General features: G+C 38.3%; 2 protein-coding genes across 2 annotated transcripts; one reads left to right on the top strand and one right to left on the bottom strand.

Moving 5' to 3' along the window:
- Positions 1-8: 8 nt before the first annotated feature.
- LOC139140273 (B-cell receptor-associated protein 29-like) lies at positions 9-9,570 on the top strand. The gene is made up of 7 exons (XM_070709415.1): positions 9-198; positions 3,644-3,774; positions 5,349-5,505; positions 5,720-5,846; positions 6,225-6,270; positions 6,662-6,762; positions 8,010-9,570. Exons 1-7 carry the CDS (start codon positions 101-103, stop codon positions 8,049-8,051), a joined length of 702 nt encoding a protein of 233 aa, XP_070565516.1. The 5' UTR covers positions 9-100; the 3' UTR covers positions 8,052-9,570.
- A 4,784-nt stretch (positions 9,571-14,354) lies between these two features.
- Positions 14,355-16,349, bottom strand: LOC139141204 (gamma-butyrobetaine dioxygenase-like). Its single transcript, XM_070710828.1, has 2 exons — positions 15,874-16,349; positions 14,355-14,523 (listed from the first exon to the last, which is right to left on the bottom strand). Exons 1-2 carry the CDS (start codon positions 16,347-16,349, stop codon positions 14,355-14,357), a joined length of 645 nt encoding a protein of 214 aa, XP_070566929.1.
- Between the last annotated feature and the right edge of the window lie 5,142 nt (positions 16,350-21,491).

Raw genomic sequence — 21,491 nt, 5'->3', positions numbered from 1 at the left:
TGGCAGCAGGTGTGTTTGGTGACACTGTTTTATCAGCAACTCGACTCGTCACCTCTGACCCTATAGTTTACAGAAGAGTTCTCCATTCACAACAACCGACATGCCGCTACACTTGCTGTTCCAAGTCGTGGCCAGTTTCCTGGTCGTCGAAATGATGCTTGTAATCTTGCTTCTCGCGCCCTTTGTGAGAGCAACCACGTAAGTACTAAATGGCTCGAAACGACCGGCTTGCTTGTCTGGGATTCTTACAAATTCTCAACACCTCGTAAAGACTGCGATTATGGCCGACGCAAGAGCTGTCTATCCATGTTGCTGTCCATGTTGGCCAATTTGCATACTGAAGTGAAAGTGAAAATACTTGTATTTAAGAAAGAAAGTAGACAAGAGAATTTTTACAGTGGTTCACTGTCTAATTACAGGGATTATGAAACCCCACATTAATCGACAGCGGCTTTAATTTGATTAATTGTAAGTAGATGGGGAAAAAAGCATATCTATCTTTTACCTAGCATAGCGTAATCCTAGATGACCTCAAAAGTATTAAAAGATATGTTTTACTTAAAACATGAGCCTGTAACCAAAACAAATATTGCAGTTTGAGCTATCACCGAGGACCTTCATCTTAGTTTAGCTTTGTCGCAAATTGAACTTGCCAAATATCATAAACAGAGTCATCGCGTGAAATTTAAGGTAAACGCAAGCTGTCAAGATTTCCACGAAATCGGACACCCTCAGTGTTTACGTTATGAGAGTTCGTTTCGTAACGTGCAAACGCGTATGAGCCATTCGAAGGTCTTTTCTTTGTGAGTGTGTTGTTGCGCCGCAAACCTCAAGTCCTACAAAGAATGACTGTGTCTTGGCATTTTGCCAAAGGCCAGACTGCGTATGACCTGCCTGGGTCCTGCATGGGTCATTTCTCAACTAGGAGAGAGTGCATAGATTTTAGGCGGACAGAAGGTACAGTGGAAGAACCAGACTATCGTTGAAACATGAATCGCTCGTAATTTGGAGTAAATTTGTAGTAAAGAAAACAATATAGCACGGTTTTTCAATGTACATGGTGGACCTTTACATAATTTGGCGGGAAATTATCTGGTAGGGGTGTAAGGACATTATGACGAGACTGGGTTTTTTTTCGACCTAGCGAAATTCTCCTGACAATGAACAGCAGAACTATGCGATCCCAGTATTTCCTGAATTTCAAAGTGTATTTCACTTCCTTCTTGGTGCGCACGCAGTTCGGGGGTTTCCATATCTAAATCAATGTAGGAAAAAAGAGACAAATACTAGCATGTGATATCTTTGAGTCCGGCACAAACGCTTGTCACTGGCTTTTTGATATACGATGCCAGTCTGTTTACAGTACACAAATAATTTACAAGCTTTTATGCTGACTTCACACAAGATTATGTCAGGTCACATAAGTGCGAACACGCATGCGCATGTCGCGAAATCAGCTGCTGAGCTGGGGTACCCATGACCCAATCGAAAGAAGTATTGTCATTGCTTCTTTGTCTTGTCTTTGAATGCCATGTCTAATATCTACAACACTCATGTCATGATAACTAATGATATGATATGATATATGTATTGTTGTTGTTTTATTTTTTATTATTCTTTTTCTTGTTCTTTTTCTCGTTTTTCACAGTTATTAAAAAAATGTTAAAAGTACGATTGCCATCACATTGCAGCGAGGTGACCTCCCTCAAAAAATTCAACCTGCTGCAAAATAAATATCTAACATTCCTTGATTATAACAAATAGAAGATCTTTCCAAGTCACAAAATTCCTCACCATACTTGAAAGTCAACTAAAAGTTTGACTATGAAATTAAAACCACACAGATATTACGACTATCTGCTAAATTTCTGTTCAGATTTCGCTTAACAAATTTTTGCTGAGCCAGTCAAAGTTACAGTTCAACAGAACGAGCAAATGACGGAATAAAATGACCTCTTCGGATGTAATTTTTTTTTCGTTACATTTTATGTGCTTTTGGCTAGGATGGTTCAGCAAAAATCAAACAATAGAAACGTAAACAAGGTCAGAGGGATTCATACCGTGGAGGTCGCCTTTATGGTTCAGTCTTCCGTTAAAAAAACGTCACGGAGATCGACAGTCTTCCGTTAAAAAAACGTCACGGAGAATCGACAGCTCACTTAAAAACACTCAGCTTAGTAACCATGCGTCAGTCGGCGCATCTGCCAAATGTTCAGTATGTATACAGTTGGGACCTCGTCAACATGTCACTGAAATGAGGCTGTGACCTTTATTTGACCCCGATGTTGGCTATTGCTAGGCAATAACACTGAGCTAACTGAGATTATGACGCACAGAGCATTTTTATTTCATTGAAAGAATTATCCACAAATTTCGTTTAATTCTAATCTTTGAAGAAGTGTTAGCTTGATGCTAATATATTGACACTATTTTTAGAATTAGGGAACGAAAATGTGCTTGTGTTTGTGTACACAGTTTAGCTACTTATTGCGTCATGGCCTGAAACTGATCAGATTTACCAAAGGCGGGGGAAATCTGAAAAATGAACTCACTTAATATATGTTGTGCAAATACCGGGACTGGTAATGTGAACCGTCAGGTATTGATACGCAGCGAAAATGACAAGATTTTCCCCTTCAAATGTGAATTTATTGTGGTAGAACCTGGTCTTTGAACAGCGCGAAACTTAAAGATCCATTAGCTGTAACTTTGGTCATTTTTTCAATTTTGTTTGTTCTGTGTATCATCTCCAGTTTCTGGCTTGAATTCCTGAACCATGGAGAAATTCCTAATATTTAGCTCCTAAATATACCCTATATGAGTATAATCTGCATTGTTATTGTTTAAATTTTGTATTCAGGTCTGGAATAGAATAAATCTATCGACAATAACAACGGTCATTTCACATATATAGGCTGTGATGGCAAGCAAGACACCGGGCATTGGTCATGATGATCGGATTATAGAAAAAATTCTGTAGTTGATACATTGAAACAGAGTAGTGAAAAATTAGCCAAACGCTGACAGAGCATTTTGGTCGCTAGGAGACGCATATACTTTTAGTTTAAACAGAAACCCACCTGGCAAAGTTGTCTGTGATGTCATTTGATGAATGAGACAACTGATAAGACCTATTTCTTTCTTATATTACCTCGTGGTTCGCTAGTCTACTGTGATATTCCCGACAAAACAAAAAGTGTCAAGGTCGGATAAACCGACAAATCTCTCCATCCTTGAGTCCCATTGATCCCAAGCGTTAAAAAGTAGGTATTCAGATGAAATTAAAAAGAAAATAAAGAGATGTGATATGGCAACGATCACAATCACAGTATGAGAAAAATGCAAACCTTAACTCTTTACTGTACTCTATTCGTCACCTTCAGACAGTGGAGGTCAATTCGATATTGTTTGTGATATTTAAAAGACAAACAAAAAGTGCTATGTGTTCCACTTTGCTGTAAAATTTTGCTTTGAGTTTGGCATGTGGTGATATTTCATTAATTCCTCCATGACTCTGCAGCGCATATTTTTTGATGCCGCTGTTTTGCTTGTATAGGCCACGGTCGTTAAGATATCGGGAATAGAAATACAATCTGACACGTTATAAAGAACATGTCACTAAACTCTGACGTCTGTACTGCAGATGGAAGAAAGTTTACGAGTCGACGTTCTGGATGAGTGTACGAGATGGCATTAATAAGACGCTGCGCACAGAACTGAAATACAAATATTTTCTCATCGCAATAGTGGCCATTGTCACCGTCTCTTTCATAGGTGGGTTTTCTATTTCGTTTGCTCATTTTATATTGCATATTTTTGAATGTTTAACGGTAGAAAGCGCCTTAAAATTGAAAAAAAACGTAAACATTTGTTCAAACTATCAGTACGGAAACTAACCCCTTTCGAAATTAAGAAACACATTATCCAAAGTTTACCGGACTTTTGAAATTCAAAATGGTCGTCATCCCAGTGTGAACTGTATGGGATAAAATTAATTGTTTTATGTTCCCGAAACTAAAACTTGTATTATTCCATAAGCTTTAAAATGAGCCCCCTAAAGTGGTAGACTAAAAGAATTTATAAAAGTTTGAGAGTCCGATCTGTCCCCGAGGCGCATTCTACCTTAAACGAGGACGGTGTTATGATATGCTTGATTTGTCAGCTTGCACAGCATAGCGCATGCTCGAAGTGCATATTTTGATGTGTTTTGTTTTGCCTTAAGGACCCAGTTGTTAAGAGATTCCCTATGGGTAAATACGCGTCATGCACATTTTAACCTAGTAATCAATTGAGTTTGTTGTAACTGTGTAACTACGCTGTATCAATATTCGAAATGTTTCAATTACCCGTTGTCAAGTAAAACTCATGACCTTTGCGTTCTGTTGGTTCGAATTTTTTTGTTTCCTCTTTCAGTATGGCCAAGCGTTTGCAATCCTTTGAATAGGGCAGCTTATAGCCCTTCGTTCGCTTCCTAGCCCGTAAGCCCTGGCTGTTATTAATTTTTCCTCAGCAATTTCCGCGAGGGAGGCCCACATGCATTGCATGTTGAAACCTGGCCACACCATGGGGGTGTCACTCCTCTGCTAAAGGAAAAAAAAAACATTTTCATTATGAAACGACCATCGTGCATAATGAGCTTAGCCACACCACAGCTGCTTGCATTGTTCAGTGTACAGCAGAAGAAGATAACAGTTTTTCTTTCCAGGGTTGCTAAATAAAAAAATTCGACGTATATCAGTGCAGTTAAGGGCGAATGACCACCATCGAGAAATAGATAGATAGATAGATAGATAGATAGATAGATAGATAGATAGATAGATAGATAGATGAGATAGATAGATAGATAGATAGATAGATAGATAGATAGATAGATAGATAGATAGATAGATAGATAGATAGATAGATAGACATCTTTAGCGATTATTGCACAAGTTAGATACATGCCAGTCTTTGGCCAAAGAACTATAAATTGGCACAGTCCAATACTTACGTCCACACGTACGCAACAGCCGCGGAAAGTGGTCTTTTAGAAACTTTCGAGCTGAACTGATGACTCAGTCCAGTTTCGGCATGTTTCAAACTCGGGCATTAAACACAACAGGTCTTCAGCTGTCGAACTAGAAGTCATATACTGTGTGGAGTTCGCGGTCCGGAGGACAAAACCGTGTATTACCTTCCCTTTCTTCTGTACACATTAGAAACCTCAAGCGCCCGAGGGCTAGACAACATATATCATAGCCGGCGAAGGACTGTGAGAGAATGAAGTGTCCCCATGGCTTCTCCTATCCCCCACCTTTTCCTTTACAAATTGACAGGACTAAAGCTAATATGACCGCACTCCTTTGCAGATTCCGGACGTGACGTTTACAAGATATACTTTCCCGACGATGAAAAGGATATCGAAGAGCTCAAAATCAACCCATGTGCCAAACACATCGCTGAGGAGAAGTACTACCGCGAATCGAAGTCTTTCCTAATAACTGGATTCGCCCTGTATCTTGCCATGTAAGTATAGAAACAACCCGTTATTTGTTGTTCAACTTGACTTCACTTCTGCGGAAGCATCGGTAACTGTGAAAAAAACTAAAATTAAGCTGAGGGGACATTTACAGTCCATTGTGATTGAGAAATATCTTATCATGTGCTGACAAAAAAACAGTGTAACATCCATGAAATTGTCGTCTTATCATCAACTTGTGATTTGTTCTCTATCATGCAGTGTTCTCCACCTGTTACGAAGTGCCATCGCCAAGAGAGCCGCCCTTGAGAAGGAACTGGAGGAGGCCAGTGCTAAACCGTCCCCAAAAAGTGCGCATGTGCAGTCTGAGGAAATCGAAGCCTTGAAGGTACACCCGAAAACCCGTTAGCCAAGAGTGAGAGAGTGCTTAAAATGCCGATTAACATCACAATGTGCAATATTTGTACAAATATAAGTTGAATTGCGTACGGGTTAGTACATACGAAATTCATTGATCCCTTTTAGCAGGTAGACCCGGATCAATGTCCCCCATGGTTAAATCAGCAGAAGAGAGGACATCCATTTGTGTAGATTTATATATTCAAAATGCAAATAACTAACCCTTAACTGGAGACTGATAGCATCATCCTAGAACATCCCTTTTGGAGAAAGAATTATAGTAGCGTTTGCGAATTTGATTGGTTTAGCACGAATATTACACAGTTATTTTCACTGCTTACATTTATTACCATATGATGCTTTGCAGAAAAGTGGAATCGAAGCCAAGGTAGAACTCAAAGAAGCCAAACAAGGTAAATATTAGCACTATTGTCACCGAACTTGCTCCTCGTATATAATGCGATAGCGCATGCGTAGAAGGTCTCTGGAATGACAGGATGTCGGTCGAACGAGTAGACGAAATTTCGTACTAATACGTCCCTTTATTTTAGCGTTTATTCACAATAAACGTCCGTTTATTCACAATAATGTCGACCGTATTGGAGACTTTGAGTGTACCCGCAAAACAGAGTATTAATTCTTACGGCTTCGGGCGCACAGAGTATTAATACTTACGGCCTACTCGCTGATCGAATCAGTCAGTTCGCTGGTTTTATTACAGTGATACCTGCCCGGACTAAGATCTGGGCCCGAGCACTTTACTCACAGAAACCCTGTGATTTTTATGTTTTATTTATTTCCCAGCTCTGTCTAAGGCTGAAGCTGAACTTGGTGAGATGAAAGAGAAGTACCTGAGAATGAACGTGGACTATGACGAGTTATCGAAAAATTATCAGAAACTCCAGGTACGAGAAATTCGGTGAATGCTTCGCTCGTGCGATCGTTCAAGCAAATGATTGTTGAAGGAAATCTTCAACATCATTCATCCAATAACAATCATCCTTCTGCAGCCCCTTATTTTAGTTCGTCTGTACGGAGCACTTGTTGCAACCTTTTACAATGCTTGCCTTTTTGAATTTTCTCAAAGGTGAGAACGTCGAAATGCAAAATAAAACTTGCTTTGCCACCACAGTTCATCATTGAAAACATGTCACCTTATCGTTGGAAAACGAAACTTAGTGCGGACTAAAATACAGTTGTCAACAATATCGGTTACCTTCAAGGACATGACACAAGCGTTGAGTGTTTTGACACGATGGGCACTGGGGCATGCAGACATGGTTATGGGAGTAGAATGAGAGTACATCTGTTGTTGCCAATGACGTGATGAAATCTAGAAATCATGTTAACAAAAATGTATGTTTACTCATTTCCTACGGTCAATATGCCGAATTTATGTAAATTTCTCAAATCCTAGTTAAGCTTGGTTCTTCCACCTTGGCACTTTTGGTCAGCCTACGGTCCTGTTGGCAATATGTGTCTTTAAAGCGCAAGTCTCATATTATGCGGAAAGAAGTTACTTTCTCTAAGCATCGATTTATTTTCAATTTTATGATCATTTGGGAAGAGTATTTTATCTGCCTGAACTTTAAATCATTATGATGAAAGATTGTTTAGCAAAAGCTTCATCCCTCTCACAGACATAACACATAAAAAACTATGATTTCTGGCCGCCGTCAGAAATATATTCTAGTGTTCCAAGGGGCCAAATGGTTGATGTAATAAAGAGCTAAACTTAGAGTTATGGGCGTTTGATGATTAAAACACGCGTGAGACAAACGAAACTCATTGTGTTCAGTGTGGGAGGCTGGACTTTATCTCTATCTCCATTATTGTGTTCGCGTGATATACTCAGTCACCGCTCAGAGTTTATGACAGAAATTTTTGGTGTATGGGAGGGGGAAGTTAAAATCATTGTTTCAGCGTCGGATTTTCGTAATTATGAACTTTCGATTCGGGAATGTGGGAATTAGGTCAAACATGATATACATCGTATTTCGTTTGCCACGCGCGTGTCGTATTTTCGGATTCTTTACACGCACGTCATGCGTGGTCAATGTAAAGGCTGTCCCTGTATGGTCTCATATAGCCAATGTATTGCCCAGTACCCAATCAAAAATGCTTTGCTAGGTTTTGTTTTTTTCTTTTTCAGGAACAAACCAACGTGTCGGAGGAGTCTAAGAAAGATCTGTAATAACACGTCAGGTCTGCTAAAGTTGGAATGGAGTGAAAAATAATTCTAGAAACAGCTGAGCGTTGGCAATAAGAGTGTTTCCAAAGAAGATAGACAACAGTTTGAAATTAGGTGATGATGTCTGTTGGAAATTGAAGCTCACACTACTATGTCTAAATCAGAACAATTACAAATATTTTACATTATAGAGTTTCGAGCGTAAAAATTATCTTTCTTGCTTGTAAACAAATCATTGGAGATTTTAGATGTCCAGTTCATTACATATTATTCATGATGTAGTTTGAGATGTGATACTCATATTGTTAGAATTATTCCGAGATAATATTACACAATAGATCACATCAATTCACTTCAGTAAAGACTTGTGCTTGTTAAAAAAGGATTGCTGTAAAACTTTGTCGGCATACGATTCGGATATATGTGCCATGTAATTACCGCCTAGTAGACGAGCGCGCCTCCACACGAAGTCATCGAGATTATTCTTTTGTTTTCTTCAAATCACGGCTGTCACTGTTTTCAAGCTACCCATCACTCGTTGACAGTTGTCTCTCGGTTGTTTTGCACTCTTGTTACCGCCTTATTCCTTCCTAGACCTATCGTACACGAGGATAGGAGCAGCATTTTACCAGGGAAGGAGATACGATGTCATTTGGTATGACATGCCGGTTTTTTTTAATTTCAAACATAAAGTAAAAATGGAAAATGTAAATATATGGTCTCGCTTTTCTTGATTCTATAAGTGATGATTTAGCGTTTGCCTTAGAAAATATGTTTCTCATGAGACAAAATAAGATAGTGATATTTATGTGCTTGGTTTTTCAATAAAACAGTTCCTATCCTGCGGTATTTGCTGATTGACTTCGTACGTAAGCGAGCCTAGAACAGCTGACTGTGATATAACATGGTCGGATACGTGAACCAACAAGGGATAATACTGGTGATGTAGTTCGAGTATGGCGAGTGAATAGATTAGACAGTATTGCAACTTACAATACGTGGGAAAATTCCATTCTTATTCAAATATAAGTCTTAAACTCTATAAGCAAGACAGCTTGTTTCGGCTAATTCTTGTACGATGCGGCGTACTCAGAACATTCAAATCAGTAGGGCGCTACAAAATAGCCTCTTGTCAATACTGTGCGTGAGGTCACTTAATTCGGATTGAATGATGACATTGGTATTTCAAAACATGATGGATCCAAAGGGAGTGTAGCAACGCCCTCTGTGTTGAAGCCAGTGCCATTTCTTCTCACATGCGTGTGCTCGTACGTTTTGCTTGAAGTTTTTTGAAAGTTTATTTAAAAATGTAAGGTGAATAATCAAATCTATATAATTGTAAATCTGTAAAGAAAAACATCGAACAGCTGCTGCAGCTGTTAGATCATAGAGCCTCCAGGATCTACGGTTAGATTTTGGAATTAATGAATGACAGGAATATGTAATATTTAAACCCAAAATAGATTATCAGAGGTTTAAAATTCTGTACGTAAGTTCAATAGGTCTGACCTCGTCATAACAACCAGGGCTCCGCATTTGATATTCCCTTGTCTCTTTTGTCATGCTGCGTATACCTTGTTATTCGGTTCCTCAACGAACGTGTTACCAGAGATGAACCAGGGTCTAGACTTGTAGATGATTAACAAGAATCATTTATTTCTTCGACAACGCTCCATTGCAGAAGTATTCGCTGATGATGAGAGGGCTGGTCTTGCAAAATTGCACGTCTTCCTAAGATTTTGTCTAAATTGTAGCACATCATACAAAATTTATTTTATCATACAACTGAAAATAGAAGTTCATCTCGTCGTGAAACTCAATTTGAAATCATTCTTAGAGTGATCATGTGGCCCAACTTTACATTTCATCATAGTACTACTATTATTAGCCCCCTCAGGCGAAGTCGAAGGGACTTATGGATTGGTTCCGTCAGTCTGTCTATCTGTCCGTCCACGCAGATATCTCAGACATGCATGAGACAATTTCTTTCAAACTCCGGCGATACAAGGATAATACACTATGGCATACACATGCACGTCCATTGTTTTTTGTATGGCGTGCACAACTAGTGCTAATTGGCATAATTAGTTATTTTGAAAAAGTTCTCTGTCTAGACAGACTTCGCCAAATTTGGTGAAATTTTGTACGCATGTTGGTCATACACACACGACTCTAATAGCGCACAAATACATATGTCAGCATTGTGTCAATTAATTGCCCAATTTGCATATTTAATTAATTTAATTTTCATAATTCAGGTTGCAAAAAATACGCAAATTCCATGAATCTTAGTACAGATGTTGAGATCTCAGTGCTGTTATATTGTGCAATCATATTTAGAAGTATCATGTCATTAATTGCTAATTTGCATATTTTCATAATTAGGATAATATGTCAGAATTGTCTAGAAATACTGCAGCATATTACAACCATTTTCAGTATTAGACAGCGAAGCCACTGCAGTGAACTGCATAAAACTGCTTACACTAATTACATGTAGTTTCAGCTGTAGCAAGCTGGCAAAGTCGACAACATTAACGACACAAGATCAGCTTTAACTCTGCATGTGGGCATTCAAAATAAATTACACCCGTGCCACTTTAGTGTTGATCAAGCCTACTTGATACAGACAGAAATGCTGCGTGTATAAAGACAAAACAGGCCCTGCCAAGGCTTGTATAGAGCTAAAAATTGAGACCCCGTGTTAAAAATTGAGACACAAGATATCACTTCCATTCATGAAAGCCTCTACTCGATAATTTGTTTATTGAGGCAACACGCATGAGCTCACTGCTATAGCATCAAGTAAATTGTATGTCCCATGCAGACAGTCTATCTGAGGAAGTTGAAATAAACAAGATTTGTTCATGAACCAGAGTATGGTAATGTTACATTGTATCTTAATCTTGAACACAGGGTGCCAATCGTTTCATTTACAAACCCAGACAGAGATAGTAACAGAAACTTCCCAGTTATAACGACACTACACGCCAATCTGCCAGCTGGCTACAGCTGAAACTAATTAGTTTTATTGCAGTTCACTGCTGTAATTTCGCTGTCTAATACTGAAAATGGTTGTAAATGAAACGCAGTACAAATCTTGAGCAGACAGTGTTGTTATAGTGTGCAAAGGCATTTTGCAGTATCATGTCAATTAATCAGTTGGGGGTAATCTTTCAAGGTCTTGCCTCTGTTAAGTCCCAGAGACTAATGTTATGCTGACGAGACAGGAATCACGCGGTTTCCAGTTGTTGACATCAATAACTCGTGGAATGGACATTCCAACCTCTCCCTGAGACAGCGTATCTTCGAATAAACGCCATCCCAATCTAAGAAAGCGCCTTCCAGATGTCTCACTGAATCTTCGGTAACTTCGAATGCGTTTCGTCCGTGTAGAATACGGGTATTATCAAACATGATGACGTCCCCTGTCAGAGAATATCAGTATATTATCAGACAAGGCAATTGCTAATACTTCGCCTCGACAAAGGCTCAGACAGGGGATATACTTTATAATCCTGTACTTCACACAAAAACATTGAATCAATAGCAAAATAATGTTCCTTTAGTGAGCAGAAGTGTCACTGTTGATTATGTGTTTATATGGAACCATAGGTTCAATTCTTCTGACCACTTACCAGGTTGCATTCGATAGATGACTGTATTCTCTTCCCGATGTATGATGTCATTGTAAGTCGTTATGGCTTTGTAGAACGGGTACACCTGCTCTACAGGCATGCGCAGTCTGGTGTCCCTCACTGGATTGTTGAAATGCACTTGTGCCAGCTTGCCGTGTCTGTTGAGGCTGTTCTGAAAATACAAAAAAGTGTCCCCATTTGATCAACACTGACAAACACGCATCTGTGGGCAAGAGTCACCAGTCACCTTCAACAACAGCACGTGCTCCGAACAGGAGTCAAATATGAGCATCACGATCATGGCGAAATCATTCGCAGTTTTGTCGAAAGTTGAACACGTCCCCGACCAAATACAAAGAAGGCATCTCAAAACTTGTAAAGCCGGTCATTTATCATATTTTAAAAGAAGCTGAATGAGAGAGCCCCTTGATTCTATCAAATTTGAACGAATTTAGTCACTGAGAAAACGTGTAATCCAGGAATAACGGAAAAAAATAAAAAAAAATAAAAAAATAGCTGATTACATTTGTATTTTGCAAACATTTGTGAATCTTGGTATTTTTTTTGAAGTGAGTTCATTTCAATATTCCTACGGCGTTATGAGGAAGAAGTGGTTCAGGTGTGGCATGTTTTTCCCAACATTCCTATCTGCCTCACTTGTGTCCAGAGGAAATCACGGGCATACATGGAAGGATAGGGTTTATTTACGTATATTGAAAAGGCTTGACCCGTGTACACGCCCAAGGAAATCCGTAAGCTCCATGAGATAATGACAGTTCCTGGAATTCATACTGGATGCAACATATCATGCTTCTTTCATAAAGGCTCATCCAGCCTAAAAGAGGTAAAGCTTTTGAAAAAACAAATCAAAATGCCAAAATTTTCGTCGAGGGTATTTCAATAAGTAAGTGACATGTCAAATATAGAATGCTACTTATGCATGAAAGTGGGGGATAGTGGTTTCAGAAAGAAGCAGATTCGATACCCATCGATGACAGCTTATAACGGACAAGCTTTTTAAAATAGGAATTTTGAATATTTTGACTTAAACGTCTTTGCGTTTACCTGAAAATTGGCCGAGCATATTTATTATAATATTCACCAAATGGCATTTCTACACCTTTGTCTATGAAGTCGCAGTGGGTGTTACAAAGTATCTCGAAGGCTGCGGGGTCCTCTTCCTTAAGTTGCAGGGCAGTCTTGAAACCGTCGGCGAAAACGCTCTCTCCGCCGGTCTTGCTTTGCTTGATACAGTGAAATACTAAAATCTATAATTGAAGAGGTAGAAATGTTGGACAAAGATTCAAGGTTTTTAGACACACTCATAACATTTGTTTATGCAGAATTTCATCTATCTCACAAGCTCATAGTTCAATACACAGTTCCGTTTTGTTGAATTCTGTCAGCGGAGGATGAAATGCCACAAAGTTGTCATGATGTTTCTGTAAGGCTCACTTTGAAGCTCTAAGTTTTCGCAGTCTAACTTTTAATTTCCCAAACGAGGTAATGTAGGGATCTTATATATCGGTAAAGTCTTCAGGGCTCCCACCTAGACTGGAAGATCCGTCGCTCGAGGGCGCTCTCTTTACTCGTAGAGAGCGCCCTCGAGCGACGGATCATCCAGTCTAGCTCCTACCTTAAACAAAGCGAAATCAGTCGCTACCAACCTATTCAGTATACTGGTAAGGAATAACTTTACCCGCATGATTGAAATGTCAACTCCCAGTGTCTTTTACAAGAATGAGGTTTCTAATGAAAAGCCAGTCTGGGGTATTAAAACAATATAGTCAAACCTGAGAAACAAAATACTGCTCTAAACATGGTTGATGGTAACACAGGGCGTGTTTCAGACCCTTTTGTTTTTGAGAATGCTTTTAACATTTTCTGTTTTTCATTATTTCAAAAATATTTAATAATTCCGTCGACAAAACTGGAAAATGTTATGTTACATAATGCCACATTCTCAAAATTTGTTAAAAGGCACCACTACAGGTATAGACAATATCACTGATAACTTGTTGCGTGTTTGTCACCAATTGTTTCATCGTCTCTTACAAAAGTGTTAAATTTTAGCATCGGACAGAGCAACTTTTCCAGGAATTTTCAAGTGCGCTAGAATCGTTCCGATTTATACTTATACTCGAATGTTAATGAAATGCCAAAATTTTTTTTAAATGTCATGTGCATCGCAATTTTTATGATTTTTGTCCTGCTAGTGTTTTAAAGACAATGCAGTGGTTGTCTTTTTGGGAGTTCTTTCTGAACCTTTCAGAGGCGTTTGGTCAACTTGTTACTCTTCTCAAAAAAACTTTCCTTGGTATGGGCTACAAAAAAACAATCTATATCGGTCTACATCATACCTTTCCGATCGTTCAAAGACCGTCTTTCAAATAGGTAAAACCCCGAAATGTTAACGGGTACTTGATACTTTGTTCTTTGTTTTCAACGATTTTCATTTATGATTTACCATGGTCTTTAACCTTTAATTCTCGCTTAGGCATAAGCCAAAGATCTGACTCTTCTTTCACTAGGGTTTCTCTTTTTCAGAAAGTGAATTGTTCACTTCAAAACAAAGCCATTTGCTTGTGTATTTTGTTAAAAGAAATGGTGTGGAAGTCAATGCTATATAAGTTGAAATTGTTTCACTTTACGCAAGAAGTTTCTCTTGTTAATTCTGAGAAGACACCGGGTCGGAGTGACTGACTTTGGACAATTTGATTTCATAACTTACGCCAGGTGGAGAGCGACATTGTGGCAGGTCAGTGTGTAGTCCCAGTTTGTGTCCAGTGTAGGCCAAATTGTTAGCCCCTACCTTGCTTTTTACGGTTTGAAAGTACCTGCAGAATGATAATGAGACGATTTAAAATGTCAGATCATAAAGCGTTTTGTAATCAACTAAGAGATTACTTTGTCTTCACGAGATGCTGTTTGTCGATTACAAAGTAAAAGATGTCACTTTTAGGACAATTACTTTCTCCTTTCATTATTGTTTACAGTGGAACAAAATTTTGGATGAAGTGTGATCGATTTCTCTTTGATACACTAGCAGATAGATGGCAGATAGCAATAGCCTCATTGAATGAAAATCACTGTTACCTGTACACTTGGTCGCTGTGATTATTGTCTCTCTCAATGGTACGAGCACGTGACAGTGATGTCCGATTTGTCCTTGAACGAGTTATTTTTACTCCTTGAGTTTCCATTGACAATACAACAGAGCCAGTTTCAACAGCGTGCCACACGTATTCACAAACCTCCGCGGTCTGATGGTTATATTTGGATATCTGTTAAGAAGTACGTCACGCGTTCGCGAAGTAATTTTGCCTATGTTGAATCGCAAGTAAAGTTAACAACTCTCTCAACAATAGCGAAAAGAACTCTGGTCGTACAGACAACAAAGCAAATCTAAATCTCTATTGCTAATAATGACAATGAACGGCACACACAGATGTAGATGTTTACATGTATATGTAAACATATACATACATTTATATATATATATATATATATATATATATATATATATATATATATATATTTATATATATATATATATAAACATAAACGAGGACATCCGTATACTTCGAGACAAACACACACACACACACACACACATATATATATATATATATATATATATATATATATATATATATATATATATATATATATATATATATATATACAGTGGTGAATGAAAAGTGACCCATGCGGGACTCGAACCCACACCCCCCGTATACATTACGGATGCTCTACCAACTGAGCTAATGGATCAGTCGGTACAATGTGGGCGGTCCTGACTCTTAGATGGGGCTTTTCATTCGTTGTGCGTTGATGGTGAGTAAGGCGGCTAAACTCATCACCTAACCTTTCAACCTATATATATATATATATATATATATATATATATATATATATATATATATATATATATATATATATATATATATATATATATATATATATATATATATATATATATATATATATATATATAATATATATATATATATATATATCTGTGTGTGGGGGTGTATGGGTGTGTGTGTGTGAACAAAATGCTAAAAAACTTGTTAAATGATACAGTCGTAACTTAAACAAGGACAATATCGAAGCAATAAAACTTGGTATGGCAATCGTATTCTAGGGCAATAAAATTGTTATGTAAAGCGAAGCTTGTTACGTACCCATCGCTGGTAATTTTCAGGAACGATATCCTGTCAACAAGTTTTGCTACATGCCCAGTTTCCGCTGGAACATCCTTCAAAAGTGTTAGTCCTACGTCTCGTAAGTCTTCAAGAAAATTCAACAACTTCGTATCATCTCTCATTATTTCGTTGAACTGAAATGTTGGCAGGTGATCGAGAAGCTCAGATCCCCACATACGGATATTTTCCTTTGGAAGTTCGTCTTCGAACCTTACGTCATGTAGCAGGCTGGTTTCAAAAGGGGACGTGTGATTGTCTGGCCAGTGGATGTCCACTTTGCTCCCGTCTTCGGACATGGCAACACCGATTGGTTCAATATCTACATCCAAGTTCTCCATTAAGATTATCCTGCCACGCGCATCGTGGTGCCAGCACGAAGGACAGCGGCAGTTGTCTCGCAGCCACACGAAAGGATATCTGGAAGTGGTTCCGTCATTCCACTCCAACAGTACCATTTTGGACGATCTCACAAATATTTGACTTTTTCGCTAAAGAAGGTTTTGCCACACCATCAACAGTTGGAGTGGTTTGCGAGGCCAGATTGCGAGCCGAGAAGGCCACTCGGACACTGTTACGTGCGGAATAGCCTCCATTTTTATGATGACCATAGGACATCACAAATGTTGAGGTCGTACAAAGCCAATGGAGTCGTGCTGCCTTGAGGTTGACGACGTTGTACAGACTCGTTACGAACAAAGCGAATGCTGCTGGGGAGCGGCAAAATCGATCTGCATCGGCCTGCAAGTCGTAACATCGCTGACTACGCACTGGGAAGCTTAACAGTGTCTCGATCAGCCCAAACACCGTTGACCCTCACAATCACTGACTGAGGAGTGACGTCAGTAGGTGAAATGCACTTGAGCGAGGTGAATGAGAGATTAGACGATACAGAAGAGCAAATGATACAGAAAGTGTGTGAAAAATGTTGTGCCATTTCTGTATGTTGAAACTTTGAATATTGGTTTGGTCGTTGAAAGATTCGAACTTCATTTTATTCACTCCGCTGTGATCAAAAACTGACGTAAGAACCGCCAAGTACCCTGATGATTCGCGGTCAAGAATACTATAGTATGCTACGTCACAGTCCTTCGGGTCGTGACTATTTAGGCAAAAAATAAATAAATTGTGCTGTTGCGATAACATGGTTTTCAAAAATAGAGTAGGTAGGTCGGAAGGAAATCTTTAGTTTCCAAAATATTTTTATTTTTAAATATGCACTTTCAGGGGTTCAGGGGTTCAAACACTGGCCAAAACATTTCCAGAAAAATGTATCATACATATAAAAGGAAAAAAGACATAAAAGACATCCACGTTCTAGCAAAAATCAACTGCCAATTAACGAACGCGTGATTTTACAGGTTTTTTCTTTCCTTTTTTTTACTTCCGTGTTTACGTAGCTCTAAAAAGTTCATGGTCGGTAGGTAAAAAATAGGTATGTCGGGTTATCGGAACAGTACAATTTTTTTTTTGTTCGGCCTTACATTTGAAAGAGATATCGTTAAAAACAGACATGCATCTGGGCACTATCGAGAATTTTCTATACTTAACAGAACACATTTAAATAGGGGTTTCTTGCGTAAATTTCTACTGGGACATCAAAACAGATTTGATTTAAAATATTTGGTGGATCATAATGTGAATGGATTGTTTTGTATAAAAAGTACATGTCAAGGGTTAGTCTTCTATTGTATAACTTAGGAATATTCAGAATTCTGCAATAAAATGGGTTTCTGGATTTGCTGCTGTGAAAATCGAGTTTGTGACAAATGTGCTTCACATAATTTTCTACAATAACAGAACACATTTAAATAGGGGTTTCTTGCGTAAATTTCTACTGGGACATCAAAACAGATTTGATTTAAAATATTTGGTGGATCATAACGTGAATGGATTGTTTTGTATAAAAGTACATGTCAAGGTTAGTCTTCTATTGTATAACTTAGGAATATTCAGAATTCTGCAATAAAATGGGTTTCTGGATTTGCTGCTGTGAAAATCGAGTTTGTGACAAATGTGCTTCACATACTTAATTTGTACTCGCGCATTTTTTTCTGACAGGCCCTGCTGATGGATTGACCACACAACAGAGCCGTACTCTAGAATAGATCTTACATAAACAAAATACAGAGCATAATTGCTGATATGTCATTGAATGGCTGGCAGAGACGCTTAATAAAACCAGAGATTTGAAGGCTCGAGAACAATTTTATTGATGTGAAAAGAATAATTAAGATTGAAGTAAGGTAAATGTCAAAATCCTTGATAACAGAGACCCATTGAAGAGGAGTACCATTGATGGAGTAATCAAGAGAGGAAATGACTTTTTAAGTGTAAAACTGATAAATTTACATTTACTGATATTAGGTGACAGCTTCCAGTTGTTACACCATTCAAGCCATTGCGTGTTCATGTCACTTGCTGCTGAGGTCAGGTTAAGTCATGTCAGATCAGATCAGGTCAGGTCAGGTCAATTTACTATCAGAATAAACCCACTGCATTTTGTTTTTGATGAGATGCTTATAATTGTGTGTGCAAAATTGTCGACTTTTTAGATAAAAAAAGTTCCTATCCTGCAGTATTTTCTGATTGACTTCGTACGTAAGCCAGCCTATAACAACTGACTGTGATAGAACATGGTTAGACCAATTGACAAACACAGAGATAATAATGGCGATGTATTTCGAATACCATGAAAGAATAGATATGACAGTTTAGAAAACTCAGTTTTTATCTAATGCTAGTCATAAACTTTATCAGCAAGGTACCTTGGTTAGGCTAATTCTTATGTCTATTTCTATTCTACTATGTGATGGCATGGCATTTCAAATCTGAAATGAGTGTAGCAACGCCCTCTGTGTTTAAAGCCAGTATAATTTTGTCTCAGAAGTATATGCTAATAATGTTTTCCTCTAATTATTTTTTGAAAGTAAAGTTTATTCCAACATTAACGTATATAGTCAAATCTATATAATTGTAAATCTGTAAAGCAAATATCGAAGGAGCCATTTGGACATAGAGACTCTAGGATCTACAGTGCGTTTCACCTAGGTACCGCAACTCAGCGTATGAGACGGACACAATCCACGTACGAAACACACGATTAGCTTGGGTATCACGGACACATTTCAAAGCCACCGACTCGTCGATTTATTACAGTAAACCAGCATGGGGCAGCCGCTGTCTAGACTGAGAGATAAACAGTTGACCAGACTTGATCTACAATGTAACTTTTTCTTGTACAATTTCAGCTAAGAGTTCAAGAGGTGATGGTATTCTCAACAGAAACTACTAAAAGCCACACATTGTAGATCAAATGTATCTCTCAGTCTAGACAGAACGGCTGTCCCATGCTGGTTTACTGTAATTAATCAATGAGTCGGTGACTTTCAAATGTGTCGTGATACCCAAACTTATCGTTTGTTTTGTACGTGGATTGTGTCCGTCTCGTACGCTGAGTTGCGGTACATAGGTGAAATGCACTGTATGGTTAGACTTGGGAATCCCTTTGATCAAATATTTTTAATAATAAATGACAGGAATATGGAATATTCAAATCCAAAATAGATGACCGGATGTTTAAAACTTATGTTCGTAAGTTCAATAGATCTATCCTCAGCATGACGACGAGAGATCCACCTTTGATATTACCTAGTCTCTTTTGTCTTATTACTTCAATCCACTTGTTCTTCGGTTCCTGAACGATCAGGATGCCAGAGATCAACCATGGTCTAGACTTGTGGATGACGAACAAAAATCGTTTGTCACTTCTTCGACAAAGCTCAACGCAGAGCTTACTGCTGATGATGAAAGGGCTAGTCAACTAAACTTGCAACTCTCTCTTCAAGGCTTAGTCTAAAATGTAGCACAATTACAGATTTAAATTATCCTAGTACTAAAGGTTAATTATTACAATCACCTTCCGTTATCGTTCTTTAATTTAATTTAAACTTTTGGTTTGCTTGTGAAGACATACATTGATGTCTTTTTTAAAATTAGAAACTGCTTGATCGCTAGCAATTATCAATGAAATACCCATTGAAGGTGTAAATTTAAAAGGTAACGCATCATAACTTCTGAAATTTATTTGAAACATAGAGTCAACGACACTTGGCTCACACTTGATTCAATGTGGCAGGCCAGAGTAAATATACTTTTAACTAAGTTTACCCGTGGGAACATCTATACTAAGTTCAAAGCAATCGTACGAGTGATTTCAGAAAAAATATTTTTTGGCCAAAAATGGGGGAATATTGACCAAAAAAGACAAATATGAAAATTTCGATACAATTAGAAGACACTCTACTATGGTTGTCTCTAGATACATGCATACTAAGTTTCAAAGCAATCAGAATAATTAATTCAGAGAAAATGATTTTTTGACCTTAAATGGGGAAAATGCTCCAAAAATAAAAGTATTAAACTTTCACCAAACTCTTAACAAATCTCACAGAGGCAAACCCTAGGATCATGCATACCAAGTTTCAATGCAACTGGACAAGCGCTTTGAGAGAAGAAGATTTTTGACTAAAAAGGAGAAAAATTGCCCCAAAATACAACTATCAAAATTTCACCACAATTTCAACAAATCAGACTAAAGTCACCATAAAGAACCTGCATAGCAAATTTATATTAAAGCTGGCCTGTGGTTACAGAGTTTTAGTAATTTGCATGATTTTCCCTTTTCACATCACTTGCATATTTTTGAACTGACATGTTCATTTGAACAAATTCACATCTCCACCCCTGGGTGCACCTGTACACCAAATACTAAGATGGTAGGTGCCGCGGTTTTGGAGTTTTTGATGTGGATGGACATACATACATACATTCATCAATGCATGCATACATACATACATACATACATACATACATACATACATACATACATACATACATACATACATACATACATACATACATACATACATACATACATGCATGCATGCATGCATGCATGCATGCATGCATGCATGCATGCATGCATGCATGCATACATACATACATACATACATACATACATACATACACACACACACCACACAACATACAGACAGACAGACAGACAGACAGACAGACAGACAGACAGACAGACAGACAGACAGACAGACAGACAGACAGACAGACAGACAGACAGACAGACAGACAGACAGACAGACAGACAGACGCCACCGACTTACAATATAAGCTCTCTTTGGTATAGATACATATACCACATGTGAGCTAAAACACGAAAATAAATCTGAAAATAGAACAAGCTTTGACTGCTTATTTCTATGCATGGCTTTTCGGTAGTGTAAATACACCCGAAGATTCCTTTTGTTAGTTGGAGGCACTCTCTGCGGGTTTTGCCTCAATTATGCTTGCACTATATCCCCTGGGGCACGACAATGGAATCACTTGGTTTCCGGTTGTGTCAATATTCGTGGAAGGACATTCACAGCCTCTCTAACTTCAAATGCGTTTCGTCCATATAGAACACGGCTATTATCAAACATAAGTAATTCACCTGAAAAAGAATGACAGCAAATATCAGACAAGGCAATAGCTAATACTTCGCCTCGGCAAAGTCTCAGACAGGGGATAGACACTATCTTGCA

Source organism: Ptychodera flava, chromosome 9, assembly GCF_041260155.1.
Source record: "Ptychodera flava strain L36383 chromosome 9, AS_Pfla_20210202, whole genome shotgun sequence".
NCBI classification, from domain to species: domain Eukaryota; kingdom Metazoa; phylum Hemichordata; class Enteropneusta; family Ptychoderidae; genus Ptychodera; species Ptychodera flava.
Note: the sequence above shows the minus strand (reverse complement) of the source record. Positions and strands in the feature narration are given on the sequence as shown.

Coding starts and splice junctions, on each gene's coding strand:
- LOC139141204 (XM_070710828.1), bottom strand. CDS start 16,349: ATGGTACTGTTGGAGTGGAATGACGGAACCACTTCCAGATATCCTTTC. Junction 14,524..15,873: donor CTGAAAATTACCAGCGATGG/GTACGTAACAAG, acceptor ATCATTCTGCAG/GTACTTTCAAACCGTAAAAA.
- LOC139140273 (XM_070709415.1), top strand. CDS start 101: ATGCCGCTACACTTGCTGTTCCAAGTCGTGGCCAGTTTCCTGGTCGTC. Junction 5,506..5,719: donor TTCGCCCTGTATCTTGCCAT/GTAAGTATAGAA, acceptor TCTATCATGCAG/TGTTCTCCACCTGTTACGAA. Junction 5,847..6,224: donor AGGAAATCGAAGCCTTGAAG/GTACACCCGAAA, acceptor GATGCTTTGCAG/AAAAGTGGAATCGAAGCCAA.